The 27,914-nt window shown below is 51.9% G+C and overlaps 1 protein-coding gene across 2 annotated transcripts in view; it reads left to right on the plus strand.

Moving 5' to 3' along the window:
• Nucleotides 1-22,262, plus strand: part of LOC111145812 (diacylglycerol kinase delta) — a 113,980-nt gene extending 91,718 nt beyond the window's left edge. For both annotated transcript variants that reach the window (XM_022501098.1, XM_022501177.1), the window contains exons 18-29: nucleotides 1,198-1,308; nucleotides 2,761-2,857; nucleotides 3,102-3,209; nucleotides 4,187-4,300; nucleotides 5,369-5,503; nucleotides 5,821-5,972; nucleotides 7,862-7,973; nucleotides 8,058-8,150; nucleotides 9,126-9,245; nucleotides 17,403-17,520; nucleotides 18,697-18,827; nucleotides 20,077-22,262. In XM_022501098.1, coding sequence (XP_022356806.1) covers nucleotides 1,198-1,308; nucleotides 2,761-2,857; nucleotides 3,102-3,209; nucleotides 4,187-4,300; nucleotides 5,369-5,503; nucleotides 5,821-5,972; nucleotides 7,862-7,973; nucleotides 8,058-8,150; nucleotides 9,126-9,245; nucleotides 17,403-17,520; nucleotides 18,697-18,827; nucleotides 20,077-20,166 — 1,381 coding nt within the window. In that variant the 3' untranslated portion in view covers nucleotides 20,167-22,262. The remainder of the gene's footprint in view (nucleotides 1-1,197; nucleotides 1,309-2,760; nucleotides 2,858-3,101; nucleotides 3,210-4,186; nucleotides 4,301-5,368; nucleotides 5,504-5,820; nucleotides 5,973-7,861; nucleotides 7,974-8,057; nucleotides 8,151-9,125; nucleotides 9,246-17,402; nucleotides 17,521-18,696; nucleotides 18,828-20,076) is intronic.
• Nucleotides 22,263-27,914: the final 5,652 nt, after the last annotated feature.

The following is a 27,914-nucleotide window of genomic DNA, read 5'->3' on the forward strand; positions in this document are numbered from 1 at the left end:
GATCCCTCCCTTTTCCTAGGACCTATAAATACTGGTCAGCATGTCATGTGGTCTTTTGCTCAGAAAACAGTTCTGTCCTGAGCTTTGCTCTCACTAAGCTGTCAGGCACTTGGATTAGATGTGTCATAAAAACACATCCATGGGGTGATTGCTTCTCAAAGCAGACTTCAAACGCCTGTGAACCTTAAACGTGGTGGTGTTCTGACCCCCCAGGCGGTATTCCCTGGGGAGTTTGTGGGGGAACAGCCAGCAGGCGTGCCAGGCATGTACTTTTCTCCTTGCTGTTTTCTCCGGGTGGAGGCTCTGTGCTGCCCTGGAAGGAGAGGAGGGTCCATGGAGCCCTTTTGTGACCCTGCAGTCATGATGATTGCAGGGGGAGGACGGAGGCTGGGAAGCTGGAGTGAATTGAGTCTTGTCAGTGGCAGACGCAGAGAAGGGAGGTGTTGCCATGGGTGCTGGGATAGACGTTTTCGCATTTGGAGGTGGCTTTGATTGGGCATAGGGATGTTTGAGGCATGTTCTGAGACCCACAGTTGAAGCTGTGGGAGTATATGGCTGTAGTACCGGCGGGCTTCACACTGCTCCTGGGGGCGTGAGATGACGTGGCTGCTCCGGGAAATGGTCTAGCAGTACCCCAAAGCCCAGGTTCCGCGTGACCCAGAGTGCCACTCCCAGGGCCACACATGAGAGGAGGGAGACCGCGTCCACACCAGTGTGTGTATTGGTGCTCACGCATCCCCAGCGGAGTGCTGGCCAGCCATCGGGAGGGATGAGGCCCTGAGCACGGTTGAGCCCTGAAAACGTTATGCTCCGTGAAAGGAGCCAGATGCAGAGGGCCGTGCACTGTGGCTTCTACTTCTGTGGAACTTGCAGAGTAGGCACAGCCTGGAGACAGCAGATTTGTGCTTGCCAGGGCTGGGGAGGGTTTGGGGGCTGATGGAGGAGGAGGGCAGCTTGCTTCTGGGGTGATGAGATGTCCTAAAATGGATAGTAGTGATGATGACTTCATCGAGGAGGTTAAGAATCACCAAGTCCTATGTTCTAAAGGGGTAGGTTGGGTGGCCTGAGAATTCTAGGTCAGTACAGCTGCTCCTGAAGAGCAGGCCTGAGTTTCGCCCTCAGGGAGAAATGCTTGGAGGTCGGGAGGCTGCCAAGTGACCTGGGATGGTTCTCACTGGTCGGAAACCCCCATTGCAGAGAGTATTACACAGAGAAGTGCGTCATGAACAATTACTTTGGCATTGGCCTGGATGCGAAGATCTCCCTGGACTTCAACAACAAGCGTGATGAGCACCCGGAGAAGTGCAGGTAGGCGGTGGCATGTGTGCACACCTGCCCTTTGCATCGTCCTCGCTTCTCCCTCCCGGGAGTGAGGTGACTTCTGGAGTCAGCGAGATAGAGGGTGTGCAGAGTGCAAAGGCAGAAGGCGTATGTAAAGCCCGAGTGCCTTGTTGTCCAAAATGGAGGTGCTTTTATGAGATGTGGGTGGAACCAGGTCAGAGTCCAGGAGGCTGGCCTGGAGGAGGTTTCCACCCCTCGGGCTTGAGTGGTGGGGCAATTCCACATGGGGAAAGCGAGTGACTGAGTCAGTCAGAGGGTCCAAGTCTCCGGACAGTTGTAAGTTCACGGTGATGCTATAAAGGGGCAGGTGGACACACCTCAGGACTTGCTCTGGTGATCACCCAAGTCGTGTGTAGTTGCAGATTTCTCGGAAAACAGAATCGAACGTAAGAATTCAGGAAAACTTTGAGCTCTGGGGCTCGTGAAGTAGAGGAGACTGTCTCCGAGGCCCCAGGGACATCTCTGTTTTACAGCTCATGGTGGTGAGCCTGAATCATTCAAAAGTCCTAGTTAGTTAAAAAAATAGCTGAAAAGGGAATTACAGTGCACATAATTTAACAGAGTAAAATAAGTGAACAGAGTCATGCATCATACAGTTTTAGAACCGTGGGACCCTGATAGGATACTCCCTAAGTTTGTAGCAAGAGCTTTGAAAAGGTCTAAGAGGAATTCCATTTCTAGGAGTCTATCCTAGAGAAGGAACTGGAAATGTTTGCAAAGAGGTGTGTGCAAAGGGATGACTGCCACGTGATTTATAGAGCCCGGGAGTGGGAAGTGGCTGGGTTCCAGCAACCATGGGGAGTGGGAAGTGGCTGGGTTCCAGAGACCATGGGGAGTGGGAAGTGGCTGGGTTCCTGCGTCGGTGGGAAGGTGCCCCGCTGGGGTCAGTCCTGCCTCGAGACACAGGCTGCAGGGCCAAGTGAACAGAGTTGGTCAGGAGACTGTAGACCGGCTCTTTCACCTGTAAGCCAAATACCTTGAGAAGACTGGGGAAGTGACTTCTCAAGCACTTCACTGGGGAAGTGCACTGAAGTTTGTCATCACCAGTGCATACAGATGTGGGGATTGTGAAGATTATTTGCTGCTTTGTGCTTTTCTGCACTTCCCAGATTTTCTGTGATAAGCATACTTTTATAGCTAGAAAAAAAATCATTATTGGTTTGTTTTTTTTTTCTTTTTTTTGGTGAGGTTCTGTAATGTCTGTAAGTTACTTTTTTGGGAGTATTTTTCAGCAGAATTTTCCATCAACAGATGTTTTTCTTTATGCATATCTCACACATAAAGAGGAACTGTCCTTCCTTCCCTCGCGGTGTCTGTGCTGCATCTGACCGGCGTGTGACCAGCAGCTCGCGGCAGCAACTGTAGCTCCCTGTGTAAAGAGATTTGCGATCCTGTCCATTCTTTGCTTTCCACCTGCAGGAGTCGGACCAAGAACATGATGTGGTACGGAGTTCTTGGAACCAAAGAGTTGCTGCACAGAACCTATAAGAACCTAGAGCAGAAGGTCCTCCTAGAGGTGAGCAGGAGGGTCTCCTGCAGCTGCAGGTGCTTAGGCCCGTCTGGTCTCCTCTTAGCCTTTCTCCAACCTGGGTGGGGGCTCCCTTTGCCCTTTTGGTCCCTCAGTGAGAGCTCAGCTGTGGCCGTGGCCTCCTCAGCCCGGCGTGGGGGTAAGGGTGGGGGCAGGGAGGATTGCTAGTGAGGAAGGACCAGGTTGATGCCATGTGTCTTTTTTTCTTTTTTCCGGCATTTCTGCTGCGCAGTGTGATGGGCGACCCATCCCACTCCCTAGCCTCCAGGGGATTGCTGTCCTCAACATTCCCAGCTATGCCGGAGGGACTAACTTCTGGGGGGGCACCAAGGAAGATGATGTACGTACTGGGATCCTGGGTGGCATGGCCCCAGGTGGGTGTGGGTAATTCCTTCAAGGAGCATCCACCACTTCAGGCCTTGATGGAGTACTCCACCTCTTAGGGGGGCTCTGTTAGTGGTGCAGAGGTATGGATGGATCTCCTCCCCTGTGCTGTCAGTTGGGGTACAGTGGAGAACAAGACAGACAGCTACCCCTGTCCATGAGAAGAGAAGCTGAACAGGACAGATGTGGTCAGGGTATAGGTGTGATGCAGAAACCAGGCCTGACTCCAATTTGGGGCAGTCTGGGAAGGCTTCTCAGAGGAGGGGACATCTACACTGAGACCTGAAGGAAGACAGGGTGGGCTGGGTCAGGTGAGGGGAGATGTGGAGTGGGGAGGCTGTTCTAGGGAGTTGCTGGAACAGTGTATGTGATGGCTCATTGGTGGGATAGGATGTGGCTCGGAGAAGGTCCCTTGACGGTGTGCAGTGAGTGGAATGCAGACAGGTTAGAGCCCATGTAGGGTTGTGCCATCCAGGGAAACTATGCTAAGACCTGTGGGAGGCACTAATGGCCTCTAACCAGGGGCGTGGTCTCCTTCCTACATAAGAGCTAACAGAAATCATGAACGTGAACTACACACTGGAGATGCTCTGGTAGCTGTTGAAAGCACTGGTCATGCGTCACCTCGGTCCTCATAAGAACACACCAGGGTTAGCCCTGGTTCACAGATGATGGGGCTGAGGACAAGAGAAGTTAAGTGACTTGCTCGAGGTCACGCTGCTAGTCAGTGGCAACTCAGAGATTTGATTCCCAGAAGCTGGTCCTAGAAACCCCCTCAGTAATGCATTTGCCCCACAGCTGCCTCTCAGTTAGGACACACCACCCCCTGGTAGTACCCTGCCTATAACCAGAGCAGCGGCCTGGAGAGGGAGCACAGAGGGGTGTGTGGGGAAGTTCGGAGCAGAGGTCCGCTCTTAACACTGGTCCTTGCAGACTTTTGCAGCTCCGTCGTTCGATGATAAGATCCTCGAGGTGGTAGCTGTGTTTGGCAGCATGCAGATGGCCGTCTCTCGTGTCATTAAACTGCAGCATCACCGAATCGCCCAGGTACCAGCCATGGTCTTGCAAGTGGGAGGGACCTGGGAGGCAGTCTGGCCCGGACATGTTTGGAGAGACAGGGCCTGGGCCAGAACCAGTCTCTTGCTTCAGTGCTCTCCTTGCACAGAGCCCAGAAGAATGGACGGTTTTCCAGGACCACCCACGGCCCTGCCTCCTGGCCCAGAGCCCTTCCTCACCTGCTGTATTTGGACAGTTAAATGACACTCTTTCAGAATTGGGGCCTACTGAATCCTGCTTGAGCTCCCTGCTCTGGCTTTCTCTGTGGGTGCACTTTACCTTCTGTCCCCATCTGTTGAGGTGGGATGAGATGAGACAGGCCTGACCGAACTCGGCCTGAGCCTGTGGCTTTCAGCAGCCACATACTGAGTTTGGGACCAGAGGCCAAGCAGTGAGCAGTGGAGAAAGCATGGTCTTCCTGCTGCTCTAAGGCCCAGCTGGAGAGGGGAAATAGGAGGAGGCTCCCCTAGTACTTATTTCTGGTGATGGGTAAGGGAGGGCAGTGCTCTTATGCATAAGGAAGTGGGGAGTTTGATAACCTAGCCCACCCAAACCCCACGCATTGACTTTCTAGTCCTTCTGGCCTCATTCTGCCCCCATGTAGGGTAGGGTGTTTGAATTTTATGATTTTAACTCTTGGGCATTATTTTTTGTTGAAAAGAGAAACAGTGAGTCATTAACCACTTGTTGGGAGGGCTTTACCCTGTTCTGGGAGTGTTTGCCATGTGCACAGGGCCCTGTGGCTCTTGCTGGGCGTGAGTCCCACCCTGGGCCTGGTGCTTGTGCCTGACCACTGAGGTCTCCTCACTGCGGTCTCAGATGCAGTGCTGGGTGATGGGGTGGCGGAGGTGGGACAGACCCGGGGGCTTCATGAGCTGTGCCCCGGCTGGGGATGCTCTGACCGCAGCGGTGGTCGGCAGGGGGCGTGGTGTCCCCCCAGACATCAGCTACTGGGTGCAGGGGCACATGGGATAGGAAGGCTCCTGCAGTGCTGGGATACAGCCTCTTAGCTCCTTGGTTCCACGCGGTGCACGAGTAACGCCTGTGGTGTTTGTTCAGTGTCGCACGGTGAAGATTTCCATCCTGGGGGACGAGGGCGTGCCTGTGCAGGTGGACGGAGAGGCCTGGATCCAGCCTCCAGGATACATTCGGATTATCCACAAGAACCGGGCACAGACGCTCACCAGAGATAGGGTAAGAAAGGCTGCCTGTGGGAAACCGGAGAGAACACACTGGTCCCAGGGCTCACCTGCAGGCACACGTGTGCACCTTCTCAAAGAAGTCCTGAGTTTCTAGTGTTTTGTCCTAGGAATTTACTTTTGTTAGACACAGAGTTTAAGGGAACAGGGGTGTAATTTCCAGGACTACTTCCCCTCCTCGGTGTGAAACCGAACTCTGTCTCTCCCTTTCTGGCTGTTGTCCAGTGACTATCCCAGCAGTGTTTGCTGTTGGGCACCTGCTTGCCTCTCGAGAGAGCAGTGCATGGTGTGATGGTGCGTCCTGTGCCCTAGGCATTTGAGAACACCCTTAAGTCCTGGGAAGACAAGCAGAAGTGTGAACTTCCTCGCCCTCCGTCGTTCTCTCTGCACCCGGAGATCCTGTCCGAGGAAGAGGCCACCCAGATGGACCAGTTTGGGCAGGCGGCGGGAGCCCTCATCCACAGGTGGGCCCTCGCCTTCTCTGTGCGGTCAGCCTCCTGCAGCTGGAGCCCCTGGGCCCCTGACGTCCTCGGGGCTGCACGGTCACCGCTAGGGTGCAGGCGTGGCGTCCCTCCTCTGGGGCACATGTGCCAGTCTGCCTCCTTCATCAGGGCCCAGCTGGGGTTTCTGCGGGCCCTGGGCTTTGGTTCGTTTCTGCTCACTGAGTTGCAGAGATTGCTCGGAGTTCATGTAGCTGGAAGCTTAAAATCCACTGGTGTTGTCACTGTCTCAGGTTCTTCAGAATAGTCCTGTTACTGCCTCTTCTACTTCATCCCAGAGAGCAGGTTTGTTACCAAAAAACAAACCCTGTAGTTATTAGGAAAAAAACAAAAACCACCAATACCCAAAGGCATTTCCTTATCTTAATCTGCTTTTGAGAAGTGGCTCCTGGAGCCACTGGGGACGACCTTCTGCATGGTGGTCTCCCTCTGCCACTGTCCATTCTCCCCACCTGCCTGGGTGCCGGCTGCCGTTGGGCCTCGCTCTGAAAGGGTCGTTCAGCCTGGTGACCTGTGCCCTCTCAGTTGCCAGATCCCTTGACCCTCTTCGGCTGCTGTCTGGTTCTGGTTTTCAACTGTATTTCCCTTCCCTGGTCGCCCCCTGAGGCCGCACACTGGCCCGGTGCTCCTTGACTTTGCCTCTGTGCTGCTCTGTGGCTTCCTCCTCCTCTCCCCTTGCCGGGAGCAGTGCCGCCCTGTGGGCTCTAGGCTCTGTGTGCCCTTCTGGGCGGTTCTTCTGCCCTTTCCCCTGGCATCCCGCTCTTGGTCTGTGGGTTGGTAGCTCTCTTGGGATTCCTGTAGTTCACTTCTGGTTCCATGCCTCCTTCTGGGTACCCACCCTTGAAAGCATGTCCTGTGCTGTGTCCTCTGTCTCAAGTAGCCGGCACCACTTCTTGCCTCCCCTGCCCCTGTGACCAGATCAGTATCCCGGCTTGATGACTTCCCTTCTTACGTTCTTTCTCAGTTCCTTGCTGTATAACAGGCTTCTGCTTTTCTTCTCTCTCATTCTTGTCCCCTCAGAGTCTGTGCCAGCCCCACGGGTGGGGACTTGCCATCTCATTGTCTTGTTTAAAGTCCAGCAGCTTGGGGATGCCTGGGTGGCTCAGTTGGTTAAGCGCTGCCTTCGACTCGGGTCATGATCCCGGCGTCTTGGGATTGAGTCCCACATCGGGCTCCTTGCTTGGCGGGGAAGCCTGTTTCTCCCTCTGTCTCTGCCTGCCATTCTGCCTGCCTGTGCTCACTCTCGCTATCTCGCTCCCTCTCACAAATAAATAAGTAAAAATCTTTAAAAAAAAAAAATTAAGTCCGGCAGCTGCTCCTAGTTTTCCCCAGGGTAGGACAAGTGGTTCCCCATCCTCCTTCCCTGACTTGTGTGCTCCCTCTGTCCCTGGTGCTCTTGCTATGTCTGACCCTGTCACCACCCCCTATTCGTGTGGGTCCCTCAGGCCAGGGGCTGCTGCCTGGGGCCATGTCCTGGAGTCTCAGCCTTTTGAACCAGGATCATCCTCATAGAGAAGGGTCCTATCATCCTCATTTATAGAGCAGGGAGGCAAAGTCCCCTCTAAGGAACAATCAGCTGTCTCCACACAACAGGCCTGCAAACCATGCTTCCTGTCAGCTTGCCATTTTACAGGGTATGAGTATCATTTTGGGTATTTTCCTCCCTGGTTGAGTTTCTGGAGAAACTTGGAGTTTGGTATCCCATTTCCCCTCTAAGACCTGCTCTGTTCCCTGTTGGCTGGGCTGTGTCTGTGTTGGCCCTCTGGGCTGGACCGGGCCTGTGTCTGAGCGAGGTGACATGATAGGCTGCCCCTTCATCTGGTCTGATGAGTGCTGTGTTTCTTTCTCTCTAGTATCCGGGAGATCGCTCAGTCCCATCAAGACATGGAGCGGGAACTTGCCCACGCCGTCAATGCCAGCTCCAAGTCCATGGACCGAGTGTATGGCAAGCCCAGAACCACAGAGGTGCCTGTGCTTCTCAGGTTTTGCTCCTCTGGAGTCCTGTAGCTCGTGGGCCTTCTACATGGGTGTCCTTCTGGTTCCTCTCAGGGTCTGAACTGCGGCTTTGTCCTGGAGATGGTGAACAATATTCAAGCCCTGTGCAGGGAGACAGCACTGCTCCTGGCCGGGAGGGTGGCTCTGGTAAGCTGGGGGGCTGGCCCGTCACTGGGCATGCACTAGTGCCCACTGTGCAGGCGGCAGCAGGTTTCAGCCTGGAGCTCCTGGCCTTAGGAATTCTAGACTCAGTGTGGGAAGGGGCCTTGGAGGTCATCTGATCTGGCCATGTGGTTGGTTCTCCAACCCTCTGGCCATGGCTCAACCACATCATCTCTAGCATGTTAGACTCCTATGGACAGAATCACCTTTGTGGCTATACGCAGAATTCTGCCTTAGAAATCTGCAGGCGTGGAGCCGTCTGCCTGTGACCAGGGTGGCAGACTCTGTTCTCAGACGCTGTGCTGTTGCCGTTCCTCACTTGGTCCTGCCAACCTGGCTGAGGAGTCAGCCCTGGGGAAGCATGTAGGTTGGGTTTCACTGAATTGCAGAAGCTAAAATAGGGAAGACCCGAGGGATGGCCTAGCCAACATTCTTGTTTAAAAAGATGAGTACATGGAGGTCCAGGAGGTGGAGTGACTTGCTGAAGATCACACATCTGGAGAACCACCCCAAAAGTCTAGTTTCCATGTCTTCTATTGTTCATTTCACAGTAGTCTGCTCTTCTGAGTGTGACGGCTGCTCCTTCGCTGCCTCATAGCACTTCCTGCACTCTGGTGCAGGTCTGGTCCTGTCTTCTTTCTGACATAGGACTCCAAGGTAAACCCAAGTAGGTCAAGTGTCAGTGCTGCTATTTTAGTTTTCAGACAAGCTTGATTTTTTCTAGTATTTATGAAAGGAGAGTTTTAGTTCCATCACCCGATTATTCTTAGAAGGGGAAGTTCTGAATCTGGCCCCTTAGCCAGTGCTGTTTGACTTAGTTTCCTTAGGAATTCTTATAAGAACTGTCCGAGAACCATCACTTTCCTTGGAGCAGACTACGTGCCTGCATGGGGGCTTTGCTGTGGCCCCAGCTCCTCACTGCTAATGACCAGCTCTGTCTTTCCTTCCTGCTTGGAGCAGCAGTTGGACCCTCCTCAGAAAGAGCGGCTTGGAGCTGCTCTCACAGAGATGGACCAGCAGCTCAGGAAGCTGGCAGACACCCCCTGGCTGTGCCAGTCTATGGAGCCTGGTGATGAAGAGGTATGTGGGTCACAGGCCTTCAGCTTGAGCGCCTCTGGGTACAGTGGCTCTCCCTTCAGTACCTGTAATTACTGTGATCTGTGTAGCTTTGAGGTTAAGATGGTGTCCATCTTGCAGCCCCTGATAAGGCTTCTCAAGACTTCTCTATTAAAATGCGTTAGAGGTATGGAAAGCCTGGCAGGTAGGAAGGAGTTGGGAGTTAGTACTGAGCACAATCCTTGATGACTGGGCACTTAACTGCCGTCAGAAACAGAATGGCAGGGCTGGTCTTCAGATAGAAGGCTGAGGCTAGCCCCGCTGTTTGTTCCTGGTGTGAAGACACATTGGATAAATGACAGCTTCTTGAGTTTGTTGTCTACAGGGACAGAGTTGGTCGACAGGGACAGTCACACTTTTCTTTTGCATGTGTTTAGAGACTCCAGCATGCGTACTCCCTATCGCCGGGATAGATAGAACCCTGGGCATGTTGCACCTGGCTTGCCTCTTTGCAGCCAGTGAACAGGTAGGAAGAGTCCAGGAGAGGTGCTTGTTGGATAGTCAGTTTTGTGGGCAGATCTTGTTAAAGGTGTACTGCAGATTGTCTTTTTTTATCAGCAGTAGAACAGAAGTGGGCCAGGAGAAAAGTTCTTCCTAGGGTAGGGTACTATAGTCTTGCAAGAGAAAGAACTGTTAGACATTACACATCTGGCACCCCTATTGCCAGTTTTGTTTGTTAGAACCTGTTGGTAGCAGTAAGGTGAGGTAGAGAGGAAGGCTACAATAGTCTATCCTGTTCTTCCCTGAAAATGCAGGCATTTGTTGATAAATACAACCTTGCATGGAAAACTGACTCTGAGGCCTTCCAGTGAAACAGCAAAACTCAGTAAGTTAAAGTATGAGGATATTTTGGTTTAAAAGGACTGGCTGAGCTCCTCAAACTTAGTTAAATTATTAGCTGTAAATACAAAATTTTCATTTAAGAAAAAATTACTAAAATAATAATATATAGAATATTTAATAGATATAGCAGTAATATAGCTCAGGATTTCCAGATTAAGTTACAAAAGCCTGTGAAGTGGACAGTAGGTGGGGAGGCTGGGAAGAAGACATGGACAGAAGAATGAAGGCACATTAAGGTGGAAGGTTTAAAAAAAAGGGTTCTTGACTTTGATAATTAGGGAAATGCAAAGTTAGTAATATCTTTAAAAACTTAAAGGTAGGGGCTCCTGGGTGGCTTGGTTGGTTAAGCGGCTGCCTTTGGCTCAGGTTATGATCCCAGCGTCCTGAGATCGAGCCCCGCATCAGGCTCCCTGCTCAGTGGAAAGCCTGGTTCTCCCATGCCTGCCAACCCCCCTGCTTGTGCTTGCTGTCTTTCTCTTGCTCTCTCTGTGTCAAATAAATAAATAAAATCTTAAAAAACAAAAACAAAAACAAAAACAAAAGTTAAAGGTAGTTTCTAGTAGAATTGAAAAGATTTATGTTTTTCCAAATCAGTTTTTCAGAACCAAAAACAACATATAATCTACACCATAAAAGAAAATAAGAGACTTAAAAAAAAAAAAAAAAGGTAGGCAAACCATAACAGACTCTTAACTACAGAGAACAAACCGAGAGTTGATGGAGGGAGGTGGGCAGGTAATGAGCTAGATGGGTGATAGGAATGAAGGAGGGCACTAGTTGTAGTGAGCACTGGGTGTTATATGTAGTAAGTGATGAATCACTAAATTCTACTCCTGAAACCAATGTTGCACGATATGTTAACTAACTAGAACTTAAAGAGAAACAGAACAAAACAAAACAAAAAAAAAGAAAGAAAAAAGAAGGGACTAGTAAAAATGTAACTAACAGCATACAAGTAAGATAACAAAATGATATAGCTTCCCATCTTAAAAGCAAATTATTATAAGATTGTGTTAAAAAGGAAACCTAACCGTATACCAATCACAGGAGTCCAGTTTTCTCTCTCCATCCTCAGTAAAAACTTAGGACACAGGAAGATTAAAACAATTTTAAGGAAACACAAAAAACTGAAGTAAATTTTAATATAAAAATGTAATTGTAATACGTGATTAAAACATCAATTTATATTGGTAAAATATAATTTTATAGTTGTAAGATTCATTTTTGTCTTTTTGGTCTATCAGTTACTCTGATCATGAACTCTGATCATGAATGTAGAGATCTCAACTTATATTTGTGGTTTTATTTTTGCTTTCTGTGTTTTGGGGATATGTTATTGGGTGCATATAGGTTTTGTTTTTATGTAAAGACACTCAGTAATTCTATAGTAATTTCTTTTTAAGTTTACTTGTTTGGTATTTTCATTTTCATACTTTTACCTTCAAGCTTTATTTGGAGTATCTCCTTTATAAATAGCATGTTGTCAAATTGAGGTTTTATCCAGTTGGGTACTGTGCATTTTAACTGAGGAGTTCAGTCTATTTATATTCATTGTGATTACTGATCTGTTTATCTGTATATTTTGCCATATTTTGTGCTTTGTATTTGTTCTACTTTTTTTGTTTAATTTCTTCTTTTTGATTGGTGAGTCTCCTTTCTCCCACACTATTCTCTTTGTACTCTCTAGTTTTAGAAATGCAAGCTCTCTATTCTTTTAATGACTCCCCCAATTTTAATTTCAATTAACATAGAATCTGTGAAGGAAAGACTTCCTGAAATGAAAGTGACAGAAACCAAATTATAGTATGAACCATCACTATCCGTCCATGAATAATGAAGTAAACTATCACAGCATGCAAACAAAAGAAAGTTGACAAAATTGTGTGTGTGTGTGTGTGTATCATGTTTCTCTATTGAGAGAATTTTATACTTTGTAAAGATGGACTATGTTTTTTTTTTCCCTCTTGCCCATAGGACAGTTTCAGAATTGGATCATGTTTTAGATAAGCACTACTGACAGTGGAAAACTCTTTGTTATTATAGAAATTAAGGGAAGAGTTTAGAAACTTTTAAACAATTAACAGAAACATTTTATTTCTGTTGAAAATAATAAAAAATTGAGGCTTATACTTTGGATGTCCCTTCTTGGTTTCATTTTTTTAGTGATTTATTTTACTGTATTTCGTTAAAGTATCAGTCCACTATGGAATGGAAATTATTAAAGTTGGTTCCTTTCCAGGAGTGGTTTGAGCAGCACAGTGCTGGGCCACAGGACACCTCAGACACCAACTCAAAGTAGAAATGCCAGCTGTCAAGTGTGGGCCGTGGGCTCCCATGCCCTGCCCAGGGGGGGTAGATTCCTCCTGCATGCAGATTGCCTCTGAAGACAGACGGAGGGCTAGAACGTTCCTCAGTCCATGGACAGTGTAGCAGCTGCTGCAGTGGGAGACTCGCAGCCTGGTGCCTGGTTGCAGGATGACCACAGTGAACTTGGGTTGTTTGGGACTTTCAGGTGTTAGTACTAAAAGTGTCTGTTTCAGGAATTGTGGTTCCAGAGCTTTAAGCCTAAAAATATTTTCAAAACAAGTAGCATCAAATGTCGAGCCACTGCCAAAACAAACCAGCACAAGTCCCTCCTGGATGTCTGACCTCATGATCCTTCAAGCCATGTCAGTAGTTGCCCTGGTTTCTAGAGCTCCTAGCTGTGGGCTGGTGAGACGGTGCGAGGTGACAGGTGGGAAGTTGTACAGATGGTGCCACGGGCAGGTTAGTCGCAAAACCAGAAACCCTCTGGAGCTAGCTGGAGCAGAGCAGGGTGGGGCCAGGGCAGTGTTACTGCCAGCATTGATCCCATGGGACCTCAGCCCAGAAACTGCAGCCAGCTGTCCCAAGAGTGAAAGGAAAACCACACGTGCTCTTAGGGGCCTTCTGGGCTGTCCAGGGCTCCTGCCTTCTCCACCTTTCTCTGCTGGCTGCCTCACAGCTCAGCGCTCCTAGCCTCTGGGACCTCTGCGCAGTTTCACCCATGCAAGGAGAGAGAGCAAGTGGAAGCTTGGGAGGCATGGTGCCACATTCTACTAGTGTAAAAATAGGACAATGACTTCTTTGAAAGCAAAAAACAAAGTTGGCAAGTTTGTGAGCTAGTTCTCTGAAGTACAGTTGACTTCTTGAACAGTACAGTTTGGACTGTGTGGGTCCCCTTATACAGGTTTTTTTCTGATTAATATAGTGCTGTACTGTAAATGTATTTTCTCTTAGGATTTTCTTAACATTTTCTTTCCTGTAGCTTACTTTTTTAAAAGAATATGGTATATGATATACATAGAGAATTTGTGTTAACTGTTTATGGTATTAGTAAGGCTCTTTAGGGATTCAGAAGTTATACATAGATTTTCAACTTCATGGGTGGGGGGTGGCACTCCTGACTTCAACGTTGTTCAGAGTTTAACTATAAAATACAAGAAATTAAATCACTCTGTGGCAAATAAAATCGAGGAAGGTCTGGACAGTACGAAGTGATAAAGGTCATGTAACAACAGATAAGAGGATAAATCAAGTATATTATTTTCAAAGAAATGCTAATTTAAAAAATCGTGCTAAAACCATTGAAATGTCAGGAAAAATTTAAACTATACAGATTGAAATCTAAAGACATTTATTTGGAAATTATTTTTTTTTTAAAGATTTTATTTATTTGAGAGAGAGAGAGAAAACATGAGCAGGGTGAGGGGCAGAGGGAGAAGCAGACTCCCTGCTGAGCAGGGATGTGGGACTGATGTGGGGCTCGATCCTGGGACTCCAGAATCATGACCTAAGCCAAAGGCAGGTGCTTAACTGACTGAGCCACTCAGGCATCCCTAAAGACATTTTAAAAAGAATAGCCACAGGACAACTTGAAAAAATAATTATCTCTGAAGGAAAAATGTCAAGGAATATGTAATTCCCCTATATAAGAAACAGCATCAAAGCTAGGAAAAGATGGACGTTGGCGCAATTTGTGTTTTAAATTGTGATAAGAAACACACACAATTTGCCATGTCTGCTGTTTTTAAGTGTATAGATTAAATAGTGTTAAGTATAGTCACATATTGAGAAGCAAATCTTGGCAACTTTCAAATAGTTCATTATTTTAAAAACTAGCAAATCTGATTTTAAAATCCTGTATTATCAGTAGATCCACAAAAACAGTTTATTACTGTTTTTTTAATCTTTTTTTTTTTTTTAAGATTTAGTTCGTTCATCTGAGAGAGAGAGAGAGAGAGAGAGTCACACAAGCAGTGGGAGAGGCAGAGGGAGAAGCAGACTCCCCACTGACCTGGGAGCCCAACATGGGACTTGATCCCAGGACTGGAGATCATGACCTGAGCTAAAGGCAGATGCTTAACCATCTGAGACACCCAGGTGCCCCAAAATTGAAAGCAATTTTTTATAAAAGAATTCCAGGTGGGGAGCACCTGGGTGGCTCAGTGGGTTAAAGCCTCTGCCTTCGGCTCAGGTCATGGTCCCGGGGTCCTGGGATCGAGCCCCGCATCAGGCTCTCTGCTCCGCAGGGAGCCTGCTTCCCCCCCTCTCTCTGCCTGCCTCTCTGACTACTTATGATCTCTGTCAAGTAAATAAAGAAAATCTTTTTTTTTTTTAAAGGTTTTATTTTATCCATTTGACAGAGATCACAAGTAAGCAGAGAGGCAGGCGTTGGGGTGGGGGGGAAGCAGGCTCCCCGCTGAGCAGAGAGCCCGATGCGGGGCTCGATCCCAGGACCCCAAGACCATGACCTGAGCCGAAGGCAGAGGCTTTAACCCACTGAGCCACCCAGGCGCCCCAATAAAGAAAATCTTAAAAAAAAAAAAAATTCCGGGTGGAAAGTGCAGAGGGACTGAAAGGCCATTTTGCACCCCGCCCCCCCGCCCCACCCCAGGAAGCACTCGATTTCTGGAGGGTCATCCATGGGTGGTTCACCTGTGGTGAAAGAAGCTGCTGGCCCCAGAAAGAGGATGGCGGGCCTCACCTGTTGGGAGGCAGTTGCAAGCCTGTGGCATCACTGGCGACAGCATCCTGTCTAAAGGCAGGAATCTGGATCCAATCCGCGTGGGCAGGGGGTGGGGCGGGCCGTCTTACTGGGCAGGCAGCTGGTTTCTCTGTGGTGAAGGATGAAGCGGGGAGCCCGAGAGCCACAGCAGCTGAGTGTCACTTGTGGCCCTCAAGAGGGACCTGGTTCAGACACACCAGCCATGAGGGTAGCCCTTTGGAACAGGCGGGGAGATTTGATGTTATTAGATGTACGTGAGCTCTTGCTGGTGTCAGTGTGGTGATGGTGCTATGGGTAGATGCTCTAGGATCATATTCCTGTCTTTTAGGGTTGCATACTGAAGTGTTTGTGTGTGTGTGAGGGGTAGTTTGATGTCTGGAATTTGCTTAATTTAAAAGGTGGGGAGACAAGGTCATACATTGATAGCCTCATTCTGCTGGCCTCCCAGGATGAAATCCCCATATTAAAAGTTAGAAGTAGGGGCACCTGGGTGGCTCAGTCGATTAAGTGTCTGCCTTCAGCTCAGGTCATGATCTCAGGGTCCTGGGATCGAGCCCCACATCAGGCTCCCTGCTCAGCTCTCCCTCTCCTTCTCCCTATGCCTGCCGCTCCCCCTGCTTGTGTTCTCTCTGACAAATAAATAAATAAAATCTTTTAAAAAATAATAAAAGTTAGAAATTAATGTGATCCTCATAGGCATTTAAAAAAAAAGGAAATTGTAAAGTCAGGCATAGGATTCTGTTTGGGCTGTGGGGAGAGCAGCTCTGGGTTGCCGCGGGTGCCCCTCATGTGGGAGCGCCGAGGAGTGAGGCGGGCGCCCACCAGTCCCAGCACAGAAGAGCCTGGGCACTGTGGCGCTAATGGTCTTTAACGGAGCAGCTGTTAGAATGGATGGTTGATGATTTTGCCCAGTTAAGAAATTTGTAAAATAAGTTCCTTGAGCCCTGCCGTCATCAGTTAGAAATACCATTGTGAGAAGTCTCTTTTCTAGTAGGAAACCTGAAGCTGGAAATGCCTCTGATCAGAAATCCACGAAGGGGATCTTGGGGCACCTGGAGGGTTGGTGGCACGACAGAACATGTTTCTGGACGTGAGGACCCGTACTCCCCCCCCCCCGCCCCGATTTGGTGCAATTCTAATGAAAATCCCTGTGGCATTTTTTTCAGTGGGACCACGTGTCCTTTTCAGATCTGAAAGTATCTTAAAGCTGCCAAATGTGGCCACGCAGGTCAGTGTGGGGACGTCAGTAGAGAGGGCCCTGGGGCAGAGTCCAGGCCCTTAGGGGCAAGAAGAGACAGGTGCTCCTGGGACATAGGAAATTCTGCTTTATTTGTGAATACGGGGGTAGGATGTGTACACACGTAAATCCAGGCCCATGTATCGTGTGCAGAGGCCCGTGGCCCTGCTCTGTGTGAATACAGTCAGACCAGCTGGGAAGGGGCAGTGTCATCTCCACCCATTTCCTGGGCAGCACTGTGTGGGGAGGTGGCAGGGACCCAGTGCTCCTGTTCCTCAATGATGCTGCTTTGGGGAGTAGGTTCCAAGGAAAGACCAAAAAATGCCAGAAAAGCTTTGTTTTTAGAAAGACACTTATATCCCACTAGTCCCTGTCTGCCCGTGCAGCTCTGAAGATCAGCTGTGACCTACTGGATAATCTTTGTAGAATGTATTGGTATTTGGGTAATATTCATGAAGCTTTTCTTTTTATTTATTTATTTATTTATTTTTTATAAAGATATATTTTTATCCCCAGGGGTACGGGTCTGTGACTCGCCAGGTTTACACACTTCACAGCACTCACCATAGCACATACCCTCCCCAGTGTCCATAACCCCGCCCCCCCACCCTCCTCCCCCCATCAACCCTCAGTTTGTTTTGTGCGATTAAGAGTCGCGTATGGTCTGTCTCCCTCCCGATCCATCTTGTTTCATTTACTCTTCTCCTACCCCTTAACCCCCCATGTTGCATCTCCTCTCCCTCATGTCAGGGAGATCATATGACAGTTGTCTTTCTCCGATTGATCATGAGGCTTTTCAATCACATGAGAAACACACGTTATAAAATAAGGAAGTCAAATGTGGTATTGGACACTGTGTGATCACTGTGAAGCCACCTTTAGGAGGCGCTACAGGTAAGTCTGTGAGCCTAGAAGCCAAGGGGGCAGTGGTAAAGCAGGACTGAGCCCTGCCCAACGCGCGGCCCTGCCTGGCTGCTTCAGCCTCTGACTCTCCCCGCCTCTTGCTCCCCCACAGAATGTGATGCTGGAGCTTTCCAAACGCAGCCGCAGTGGCAAGTTCCGCCTGGTGACGAAGTTTAAGAAAGAGAAAAACAGCAAGAACAGAGAAGCTCGCAGTAGCCTGGGAGCCCCGGGTACCTGCTCTCCTGCTGTTCTTCTGGCTGTCCACGCCAGCTGTGGGGGCCATTGTGGTCTCTGCTTTTTCCTGTGGCCTTTTGGTTCTTCCCCGTGGTCCCTGATCACGACCCCTGTTGCCACGGTGTTTGTCTAGGGAGCTGCCCCTGCACTTCCAGCCCTGTGTTGTCGCTCCTGCCTGGGGTCACTCCCTGTGCGGACTCCGGTGACTGACACCACACTGCGTGCCTGCCTTGGATTAGAGGGTGCAAGGGGGGAGGGGGACACTAGAGGTGATAGGACACTCAGAGACACAGAGCTCACACTCCAGTCTTGTGCAGGGCCCACCGGGCCCGCCTCTTGTGAGGGGCTGCTGGTCCCCGGCCGACGACTCACGAGTCCAGGCCCCATGCTGGAGCCCGGGCCACTGACGCTTGCAGCTGCGGAGGTCAATAGCAAAGGGCACTCGAGGACATTTTTGGGGGAGTCTGTAAACGGGCTCTTAGCATGGCTGTTTCCAGTGCTCTCAGGTGCCGAGAAGCCCCGAGTTTGGATTTGTGGGTAGTGGTCACTGCCTTTGATTTTTCTTCTTCGCATGTTTGTCCAGCAGTTGGGTTTCTTTTAATGACGGTGGCTCTGGCTACATGAATCTCTGCCCGTTTCCCTTCCTGCTGTGGACCAGAAGTGACGGGACCCTCCAGAGAGGAGGGCAGGCTGGCTTCAGCGGCACAGTCGCATTGGCATTTACCTCTTTGGGGGTGTCTCGTCCCTCCTGGGACATGGGGGAAATGACCAGGCTGATGGCCGACCTGCAGGAACAGACTGCAGCTCCTTCCCTTGGAGAGCGGGTGGCTCCCTGCTGCTTTCTGCGTGGCTCTGGGCGGTGCCTGTGGCTGGGCGGTGGGTGCCAGCTGCTGGGGGTGTGTGTGGGGTCCCTGCTGCTGGGGGTCTCGGGACCCGGCTGCTGGGGGCGTCTCAGGGCCTGGCTGCTGGGTGTCTTGGGTGCCAGCTGTTGGGGGCATGTGGGTGCCAGCTGCTGGGGTGTCTGGGGTACCTACTGCTGGGGCATCTTGTCTGGGTGTGGCTTCTGGGGCATCTTGGGATGCCTGCTGCTGGGATGTCTCAGTGCCGGCTGCCACCTGCCTCGCGCTGGGCTCTGGGCACTCACTGCATTCGTGCTTTTCCGTCTCTGACAGTTCACCTCTGGGGGACAGAGGAGGTTGCTGCCTGGCTGGAGCACCTCAGTCTCTGTGAGTATAAGGACATCTTCACGCGGCACGACATCCGGGGCTCTGAGCTCCTGCACCTGGAGCGGAGGGACCTCAAGGTACTTCCACACTGTCTCCTGGGAACCCGCCCGGGGCTTCCCTGCACTCCCTTCTCTGTCCCCTCCCTCTGACCTGGCCCCGTCCCAGCATCAGGGCTCTCCTCATGGTTCTCTTGTGCCTGTCTCGGGGTGATGCGCGACGGTGGCCAGCAGAGCGCCTCTGCCCCCTGGCAGTGATGTCACCACCTCCCACAGCCAGACAAAGCCAAAGCGGACATGATGGAGAACTTTGCTTTTCTTAATCTAATTGGACAAATGAACTATTTTAACATTAAAAATCCCGTTGAGGGCGGGCTCCTGGCTGGCTGTGAGTAGAGCATGTGACTTTTGGTCTCAGGGTTATGGGCTTAAGCCCCACCTTCGGGGTGGAGCCCACGTAGAAATAAACTCTGTTGCGGGACACAGCTCTATGCTAAGGAGTCAGCCGAAGAGCCCTGTGTGACAGTGGCCCCCAGCACGCGGGGGTCCCTCTCCCTTTGGAGCTGACACGCAGGCACCCCACCGAGATGCTGTGAGGGAACGAGTCGGAACTGTTTGGTTTCCCGGTGCACAGGACAGTCACGTGTAGAACATGCAGTCTGTCAAGTGTGCAGCAGCGTTACGTCTCAAAAGTGTGCCTGCCTTAGTGAAAAAAATACTAGTTGCTAAAAACTGCTCACTGTCATTTGAGCTTTCAGTGAGTCCTAATCAGTGGTCACCGATGACCGCAACAAATGTAATAGCAAAAATGTCTGAAATATTGTAAGAATTCCCAATATGTGACACAGAGGCTCGAACAGAAGCTGTTGGAAAACTGGGACCGACAGACTTGCTGGACACAGGCTGCTCGGGGCCCTGAGTGTGGGAGGTGCGTGGGGTCTGCGGGTGCAGCGGTCGGAGGCAGGCTGCTCGTGGCTGGGGTTCGCGTGGGCCAACCTGAGCCTGGGGCTCCTGGAGCCATGTCCTGAGTGGGTGACCCCTCACCTGAGTGGGTGACCCACCCCTGGGGACGTCCTGGACGGCAGCTTTGTTGAGTCACTGTACCCCTGCCGCCAGGCCAGCGTCCCAGGTCTGTCCTGCACAGCGGCAGGGACTGAGGCTTGTGGGAGGGGTGTGGCGGGCATCTGCACGACTCTTCACGCGTGGGCCATCTCTATCTGGTGTCACCGTCTTCATTTTTTCTCCTTCGCTTGCGTTCAGAAAGCCAGGTAGAAGGCCCGCGGGGGCCAAGCCCCCTTCCTGGCCTCAAGGTGCTGTCCTGTCATTGCAGGACCTCGGCGTGACCAAGGTGGGCCACATGAAGAGGATCCTGTGTGGCATCAAGGAGCTGAGCCGGAGCACTCCTGCCACCGAGGCCTAGCCCTGGCCCTGTCGGCCTGCGTCCCCCGTGACCCCCACGACTAAGGCCAGGCGCAGCGCCTGCCCCTTCTCATGGTGCTACTCCCTTTGCTCCAGACAGGAAGCCTTGCAGACGCCCGTTCTGTGACTGCTCCGGGGTCTCGAACACACCAACATAGCTACCTTGAAACAGCACCTCGTCCCACCCGGCGTTATGTGGGGCGGACCGCCACCTCCCCTCCGCTCTTGCTGACCTGTGACCTGGGCCGGGCCTGACCTCCTGGGCCCTGGGGCTGCCCGGGATTGTCCTGTGGGTTCCTCACGGTGAGCCTCATCATCGCACACCGTGTGGCATCTCCCGGGCATGCAGAAACTGACCCAGCTGGCAGCCTCCTGCACTGTAACGTTCTTTCTGTGCTCACCAGCCACCCAGGTCTTGACAGCACCCCTGCCAGGCCACCCTCAGCTGATGTCCCATTTATGGATGAGGTCTTTCACAAAGATCTGCCTCTTGTCACTTGAGTGTGGCAGGAATGCGTTGCCAGTCCCGTCCGTTGTCACTAGACCTGGAGAGGAGGCAAACTTGTCCCTCCTAAAGCCAAGTAAACGGGTGGCTGTGATCTTGGGCTGCCAGATCCCTTCCCTATTGCTTTTGGTCCCTTGTCCTGGTTGGTGCCCTCTCTTGAGCTGCTGGTGTGGGACGTGGGATATCTGTCCTGAGACGCCGTAGCCTCTCTTGTCTCTCCACAGAGGACGTATTTACGTGAGCATGGTGGTGTGGGGAGAGAGTGCTTGCTGGGCGCTGGGAAGATGTCTCTCCCTATTCTGGGGGAGACCAGGCTTGGTCCCAGGCCAGCGTCCCGACAGTTTGACCGTGTGGATGGCTCTGTCTCATGCCACTCCAGCCCACGTCCCCAGCCCTTGCGGGCCCGGGTGGGGGAACAGTGTCCGGCTGCCAGCTAGGGCTCCATGCCCCAAAGGGGGTGCTGAGCATCAGTGTCTGCAGGCCATGCCACCCCATCTCCTGGATCTCACTTCACCCCTCGTCCCTGTGAGGGGACTGGGCTGCAGGTGCTGTCTGGTCACCCTTGAGGGGACCCTGGGGAGCTCACCACCAAACAGCCTCTACTTGCCACTCGCTTTGCAGGCCCCTGTGCCTCCCCTCTATTGGTGTGCCTGGTGGGCCCCTCCGTGAGCCAACCTGGCCTATACCTCCGGTTTGGGGGTGCTCCTGCTGGTGACCTTCCGGGCGCCCAGCCAGCTCCTGTCCCTGAGGGTGGAGTGGCAGCACTGGGTTTGGGGTGAATAGGCCTGTGCTCCACAGGGCGCTCTGCTGTGCCTTTGGAGGTAGGCCGGGCAGCTGTGCGTGGCCTTCCCCACCCTGAGGTCCAGTGCCAGCAGATGGCCGTTCGGGACGTGGAAGGCAGAGAGGAGTCATCTGGCCACCAGGAATCACTGGTTTTCCAGGTAGAACAGCCTGAGAAAGGAGACTATGGGGACCTGAGCCCGTGGTGCCAGCACGGTGTCTGCGCTGTCCCCTCTGGCAGGGACTGGGACAAGCATGCCCATGGCAAGTGGGGGAGTGGCGGCTGTGGCTGGGTCTGAAACTGCGAGCCACCCCAGGCCCTCCCGGCCCTCTCTCGGGGAAGCCTGAGGGTTGGGTCAAGCATGGTGTTTAAAATTAATGTGTTGTCAGTGATGAAACCAACACTGTTTACGTAGAAACCATTTTTCTGATTCTAGTAAGTTAGAGGTGAATGGAGTAAATGTGAGTGTCGCATGGAAGTGCACCGGTGTGGGGCCCTCACTGCGTTGCTGTGGGGGCCGCGTCGCCCTCCGTGGCCCGCTTCTCTGCCAGGCCCCGATGTTCCTGCTGTGGCTGAGCGCGGTCCCGCTGGGACCCCAATCCTGTCAGCATGGAGGGAGGAAGGGTCAGTCCTGGGGAGTCTTGGAGAAGAGGTTTTGTGCCCTCGGGTGGGGCTTACCCCTCATATTTATGATCTTAATTTATACAGTGCCCGCCGTGGAAGCAAATGCCTCCTGTATTGCTGTGTACATACCCGATCTGGGGTTGTAAATAGGTTGTTCTGTGTATAAATAAAATCTTCCATTGACAGATTTCTTGTTGTCATTTCCTGTGCTTTGACATAAAACATTACTTGCTCAAGTCTTTCCAAACGATTCAGGATTATGTTTTTTAGCTACTCTAAAAATAAGGTAAATTGGTGTGGCTAAAGAACAAAATGGAAAGTCATTGTGTGTTTTTTTTTTTTTAAGATTTTATTTATTTATTTGACAGAGAGAGAGAGGGAGAGATCACAAGTAGGCAGAGAGGCAGGCAGAGAGAGGAGGAAGCAGGCTTCACTGCTGAGCAGAGAGCCCGATGTGGGGCTCAATCCCAGGACCCTGAGATCATGACCTGAGCCGAAGGCAGAGGCTTAACCCACTGAGCCACCCAGGTGCCCCCATTGTGTTTTTTAAAGTGTGAGTCCTTGGGTCTGTTGAATTAAAAACTCAGCAAGGAGGTCGGGCTGAGGGTCAGACTCCATCATGGGCAGCATGGACCAGCCTACTGTGGGCATGTGATGGAAGCAAATATTCTGATCCTCCTAAATCTTTCCTATAAAACCACAGACCAGCTCTCCCACCTCTCTGTTTAGCTCCTAGTCCCTTTATCCCAAGGCAGCAGCCTCTCCAAGCTCAAGGTCATGCTGTTACCTCTCAGTTCTCTGGGTTGAGGCAGGTGACTGGGATCACAGAATTGAAAATGAGGCTGACAGGGTTCAAAAGGGCTGCATAGGCTTTGAATACACTGGTTCCCTCTCCAACAGCTCTCTTTCCCTCCCTCCTCGCTCTTCGGGGGCCCAGGTGTACTGTGGTGTGCTCCCTCCTCCCATGTGGCTATCCAGGATTAGCCTCATGGTTATAAGATGGCTGCCACCACCCCAAGCATCATGCCCAAAAAGTGACCCAAGTCCAGGGTAAGGTGTACGTGAGCAGGTGGTGGTCTCTTCTGTGTCTAAGATGAAAGGAGCATTTTCAGAAGCCCTGCTTTTGCTGACCGCCCCTCATGCCTCATTGTCTAGAGCTGCACACAAACCCGGGTGAAAGGAATGGGACCACGCTGAGATGACTGACCATGCATGATCAGTTAGGCTAACGCATGGAATATCTTAACCAGATGCTGGCCTGAGTGGTTTGCACATACTAACTCCTTTATTTCTTCTAACAATCCTGCCTCTTACAGATGAGGAATGGGCTCAAAGAGGTTCCCAGCTTGTGGCGTGTCACACAGCTAGCATGTGGCAAAGGTGGGAGTCACGGGGCAGGTGGGTGCATGAGATCCTACCTCGAGTGCTGTCCTCTGTCCCAGCCCTGACACCAAGCTCAGCCCACATGACAGGTGAGAAAATTGGGTCCAGACTATCCCAGTCTGCTGGCCCAGAAGCCCAGCTCCATACGGTTTGGCAGGGGTGGGGATGGGGGGCCCTGCACGTCTGGGAGGTGGGTCTGGGGAGGGCTGCTGTGGCCTCTGCTAGCTGCTGGCCTCCACTCTCACTGGGGAGGCGCACTGCACGGGGCTGGGCTCCACTGTGTCACAAAGCAGGCAGGGAGCCGGCAGGAGACCATGTGGGGCAGAGTGGGGGGGAGGCCAGATGCCAGCCCAGAGGGGATGAGGGGGAGGGTGCAGGTGTAATGCGATGGCCAGACTGGCCAAGGCAGTGTGTGCAGCAAGAGGAGCAGTCTTTCTAAACTCATGCCGCTTCCTGTTAGACGTCATCCTCCAAGGAAACCCAGGTGCTCTACACATTTACCTTCATCCGATCCCGCGACAGAAGGCTCCCGAAGTGAGGGAAGGCCAAGCTCTTTGACCTGTGATGGCTCAGACCGGTTTATTCTTTGTTCCCAGAGCAGTCAAGGGCAGGTGTGTTTCTGCAACTCAGGCTGCAGCCCCTCCTCATGTCCCTTGGGGGTCGGGCTGTCGTGGCCAAGGTGGCTCTGGTGGTCTGGGGTGGGGGGAGTGTGAGGCTTCCCGAGCCCACCAGGACAAAGGTGGTTGGAAAGGCAAACCACCCTCCTCGCCCCCCGCGCCCCGCCGTGCCCGGCTGCTATGCGCGAGCAGGGGCCGCACACGCACTGGCTCATCGCTCATCACCAGTTTTCTCTGCTCTGGGGCCCCTCCGCTTTCCAGTCTCCTTAGGGGAGAAGGTCCCTCAGTTAACACACACCTTGCCCACCTTCCTCCTTTAGGGGGTTTCCAGGTGTTTTGCAGGAGAGAGGCATGTATCCCTGAGGGGACCGGAAGGGTACCCCAGAGCCTCAAGCTGTCCCTTGACAGAGCCTCAAGCTGTCCTCTGGTCAGCAGTGTTCTGTCTGCCAGAGTGGCCCTTACCTGCTGCCTGGGAGGCTCTCCTTGCTCCTGGAAGCTGACGTCTGTGACCCAGGGACTATCCTGGCCCCACCCAGGCAGCATTCCTGGTGGTGCCCTCCTGTGGAGGGGTGGCCTCCACCTCCCGTACTCAGGCCTCTGCCACAGGCTGTGGGGCTACTCTGCTGGCAACCGGCTGAATGTTTGCACTGCCCCACTGGCCGAGGGTGGCTGGAGAAATGAAGCCTGGGGGCACGGGGGCTAAGGAGGAAACCGGGACTCATCTGGACACTGAATCCTTCTCCTTCCGTCTCTCTTTGTCCCACAGTACTTCATGAAACGGGGAGCTTTGATTCTTGGTGTTTCTTCTCCTGACCCCAGCCTAGCTTCTCTTCCCCTGCCAAGGGTGAGCGCTGGCAGTGCTGCTCTTGTGGACATGTGTGCAGGATGCAAGGAGGACTTCGGCTTTTTGCTAAAGATAGTATCTAGGCATGCATGGCTCTTTTTTTTTTTTTTTTTTTTTTTGAAGAGTGCACATGAGGGGGTAGGTGGGTAGGGGCAGAGGGGGAGGGAGCAAGAACCTCAAGCAGGCTTCATGCCCAATGTGGAGCCTGATGCAGGGCTTCATCTCATGATCCTGAGATCATGACCTGAGCTGAAATCAAGAATCAGGCGACTAACTGGCTGGGCCACCCAGGTGCCCTAGGCTTGCGGGACTGACTTGTACTGATCCTGGGTTTAACATTTTAATATTTTGTTCATCATGGATTTTTCTGCATTAATTTTGATTTCTAAAAATGCTGTTACTAAAAACTGATCGGTCTTGTTTGACTACCAAGTTTTTGGGGCAAAAACCTGCAGGTTTTTGCCCAAGGCCTCCACTTCCCCGAGTCCTGACCTACTGTTGCGTAATCTAGTTGTGAATGTTAGAAGCTCCGACTCTCTGGCATCTGTGGAAGCCACTGCTTGATGCCGATAAACGTCAGTTTTCTATCTCTTGCGCCACTAACAGATCCCCACATCATCTGGGTCGTGTGTTGTGCTCAACATTCTCCCATCTCCTTGGCAGTCGCACCTCCTCTGAGGTCACTTAGTAATGTGACAAGTGTTGGCCAAAGAAATGTAAGTATTAATTGAGATTTCCAGAAAGTTTCTTTTAAGCCTTTCTTTTTCTTCCTGCTGTTGGCCTGGAGGGTGGACATGATGGATGGTGCTCCAGCAGCCAGCCTGGGCCACGGGATGGTGCTGAGCATGGAAACACATGTCGAGGGTGGCAGCCCACTCTTGGACATCTTCATGGTCTCCCCAGAGTTCCTGGCCCCCTCTCTGCTCCTGCCCAGCAGCCTTCTCTTATATGAGTGAGAATTACACGTGTCTTGTTTTGTCTCTAAGTTGAACCTATCCCTGTGGCAGTCCTTCTGTAAAGATTTTGTACTTGGGAAGCAAGAGTGAAAGCATACAGAGACATGAATTATACCTGTTATGCAGGTGTGAGGCCAAAGGGGCCCAAACCCCAAGGAGATGGGTGAACTGGTACAAAGAAAACTTGGCAGACAGGTGCACACATGGGGCAGGTGTTTGTGGTGCACGGAGGGCTCTCCGAAGCCGGGGTCTGAGAGCATCAGTGTTGGCCTGAACAGAGGAGCTGCTCACACCAGGGATGGCAGCTCCAACCCCGCCAGCCCAGCCCGAGGTGCTGACCTTAGAACGTGTCTGTATCAAGTCGGAAGCATACTGGGCACAGCCCATTCATGGTTTCCAAATCACTAAAGCAAAACAGGTTTGCAAAACAAGAAGGAAGCTGGCTGGCTGGGGGTTAAAGGCTTTGTCACTCACGCTGTTGACGGAAGCAGATCAACCGTGAGCTTCCTGAGCACTCCCAGGAAGCGTGTGGCCAAATCCCACACTGGCTGGTGAAAGGTGTGGTCACTCAGCCGCCAGGGCCATCAATCCCAGGCCTCCAGGACGTGCACACTCAGGAGGACCTGTGTCCAGGGAATGCTAGCCTCTCAGCGTCCATGCTGGGACACTGGACATCGATCGTCTGGAGAACAGGAGGGTGACCAGAGGGGTAAGTGAGGGTTCTCCTCTAGGGCAGGACCAGGAGCTTGGGGATCGCTGTCTAGCTGCGTGGGTCCTCACTGCTGCATTTGTGCCCTCATTTTCCAGAAGAGGTTCTGCTGTGGTCCTCCTCACCCTCTTTGTCACGGATTCTGGGTCTGATTCGCCCTCATCTCTCAGGCACTGGTTGCTGAACTGTGAGGGTGGCCGTCCACTGGACCTGACCCAGGGGAATGTGGCCCGGAGACCTCAGACCTGAGCTGGGGACATGGACTGCATGTGAGTTGCCTCGCCTGGCAGGGGCAGGAGGTGCCAAAAGAGGGACACAGGTGTGGTCAGGGTGTAGGTGGAACAGCTGCTGGTGTTATGGTGGGTGCCATCCTCTTGGAAACATATGAGAACGGGAGGAGCCCGGCAGATGCTGGGCAGCCAGGGCTCAGGACCTCGGGCCAATGCGCTCCCTCCAGGAGACCACCTGCTGCACCCTCCCCCACCGTTGGGCCTGTGTTCTGCTCTGCTTCTGGGTGCTTGAGTTGCCCAAGTTGGGTTCAGTCACCTGGAAGTGAAGGGTCCCGGCCATGACCCTCTGCAGCGAGTGACACAGGGTGACTGCGGTGAGTGGCTGTGCTGCAGGGGTGCAGAGGGACAGAGAGAAACGGGGAGGCTGCAGGGAGGCCACAACCCTCTTCTTCTGTGTATGGCTATCCTTGCTTCGTGGTGCCTCGGGAGGTGAGCAAATATACCCACTGGTGTTTCTTTTACTGACTGGGCTTTGGGTGGGTGTGTCCTGGGGCACAGACCCAGAGGAGCGGGGCAGGCAGGGGAGGGAGTGTCCGCTGTGGTCCTTCCCAGCTAAGTGCCTTCCAGAGAGAAAGGCATCTATAAAGCCATGATTTGGTAATCATCAGGAAATTCTGGTGCACCCCCCCTTTTTTTTGGGCCAGAAAAATGTCCTAGGGGAAGAAAGGTTTTTTGTCATGAACTACCCTTGCCACTTCCCTTTCTCTAGAAGGGAAAGAAAACAGATCACTTCTAATTTCTTCCGATATAGTTTCCCCCTTGAGTTGGGATTTATTTAAAATGCCAACATACGGGGCGCCTGGGTGGCTCAGTGGGTTGAGCCGCTGCCTTCGGCTCAGGTCATGATCTCAGGATCCTGGGATCGAGTCCCGCATCGGGCTCTCTGCTCAGCAGGGAGCCTGCTTCCCTCTCTCTCTCTCTGCCTGCCTCTGTGTACTGTGATCTCTCTCTGTCAAATGGATGAATAAAATCTTTAAAAACAAACAAAAAAAACGCCAACATACTTCTGTTCTTTTTGAACCAGCACCAACACAGTATTT

Source organism: Enhydra lutris, unplaced genomic scaffold (assembly GCF_002288905.1).
Source record: "Enhydra lutris kenyoni isolate GAN:26980312 unplaced genomic scaffold, ASM228890v2 scaffoldscaffold1, whole genome shotgun sequence".
Taxonomy (NCBI): Eukaryota; Metazoa; Chordata; class Mammalia; order Carnivora; family Mustelidae; genus Enhydra; species Enhydra lutris.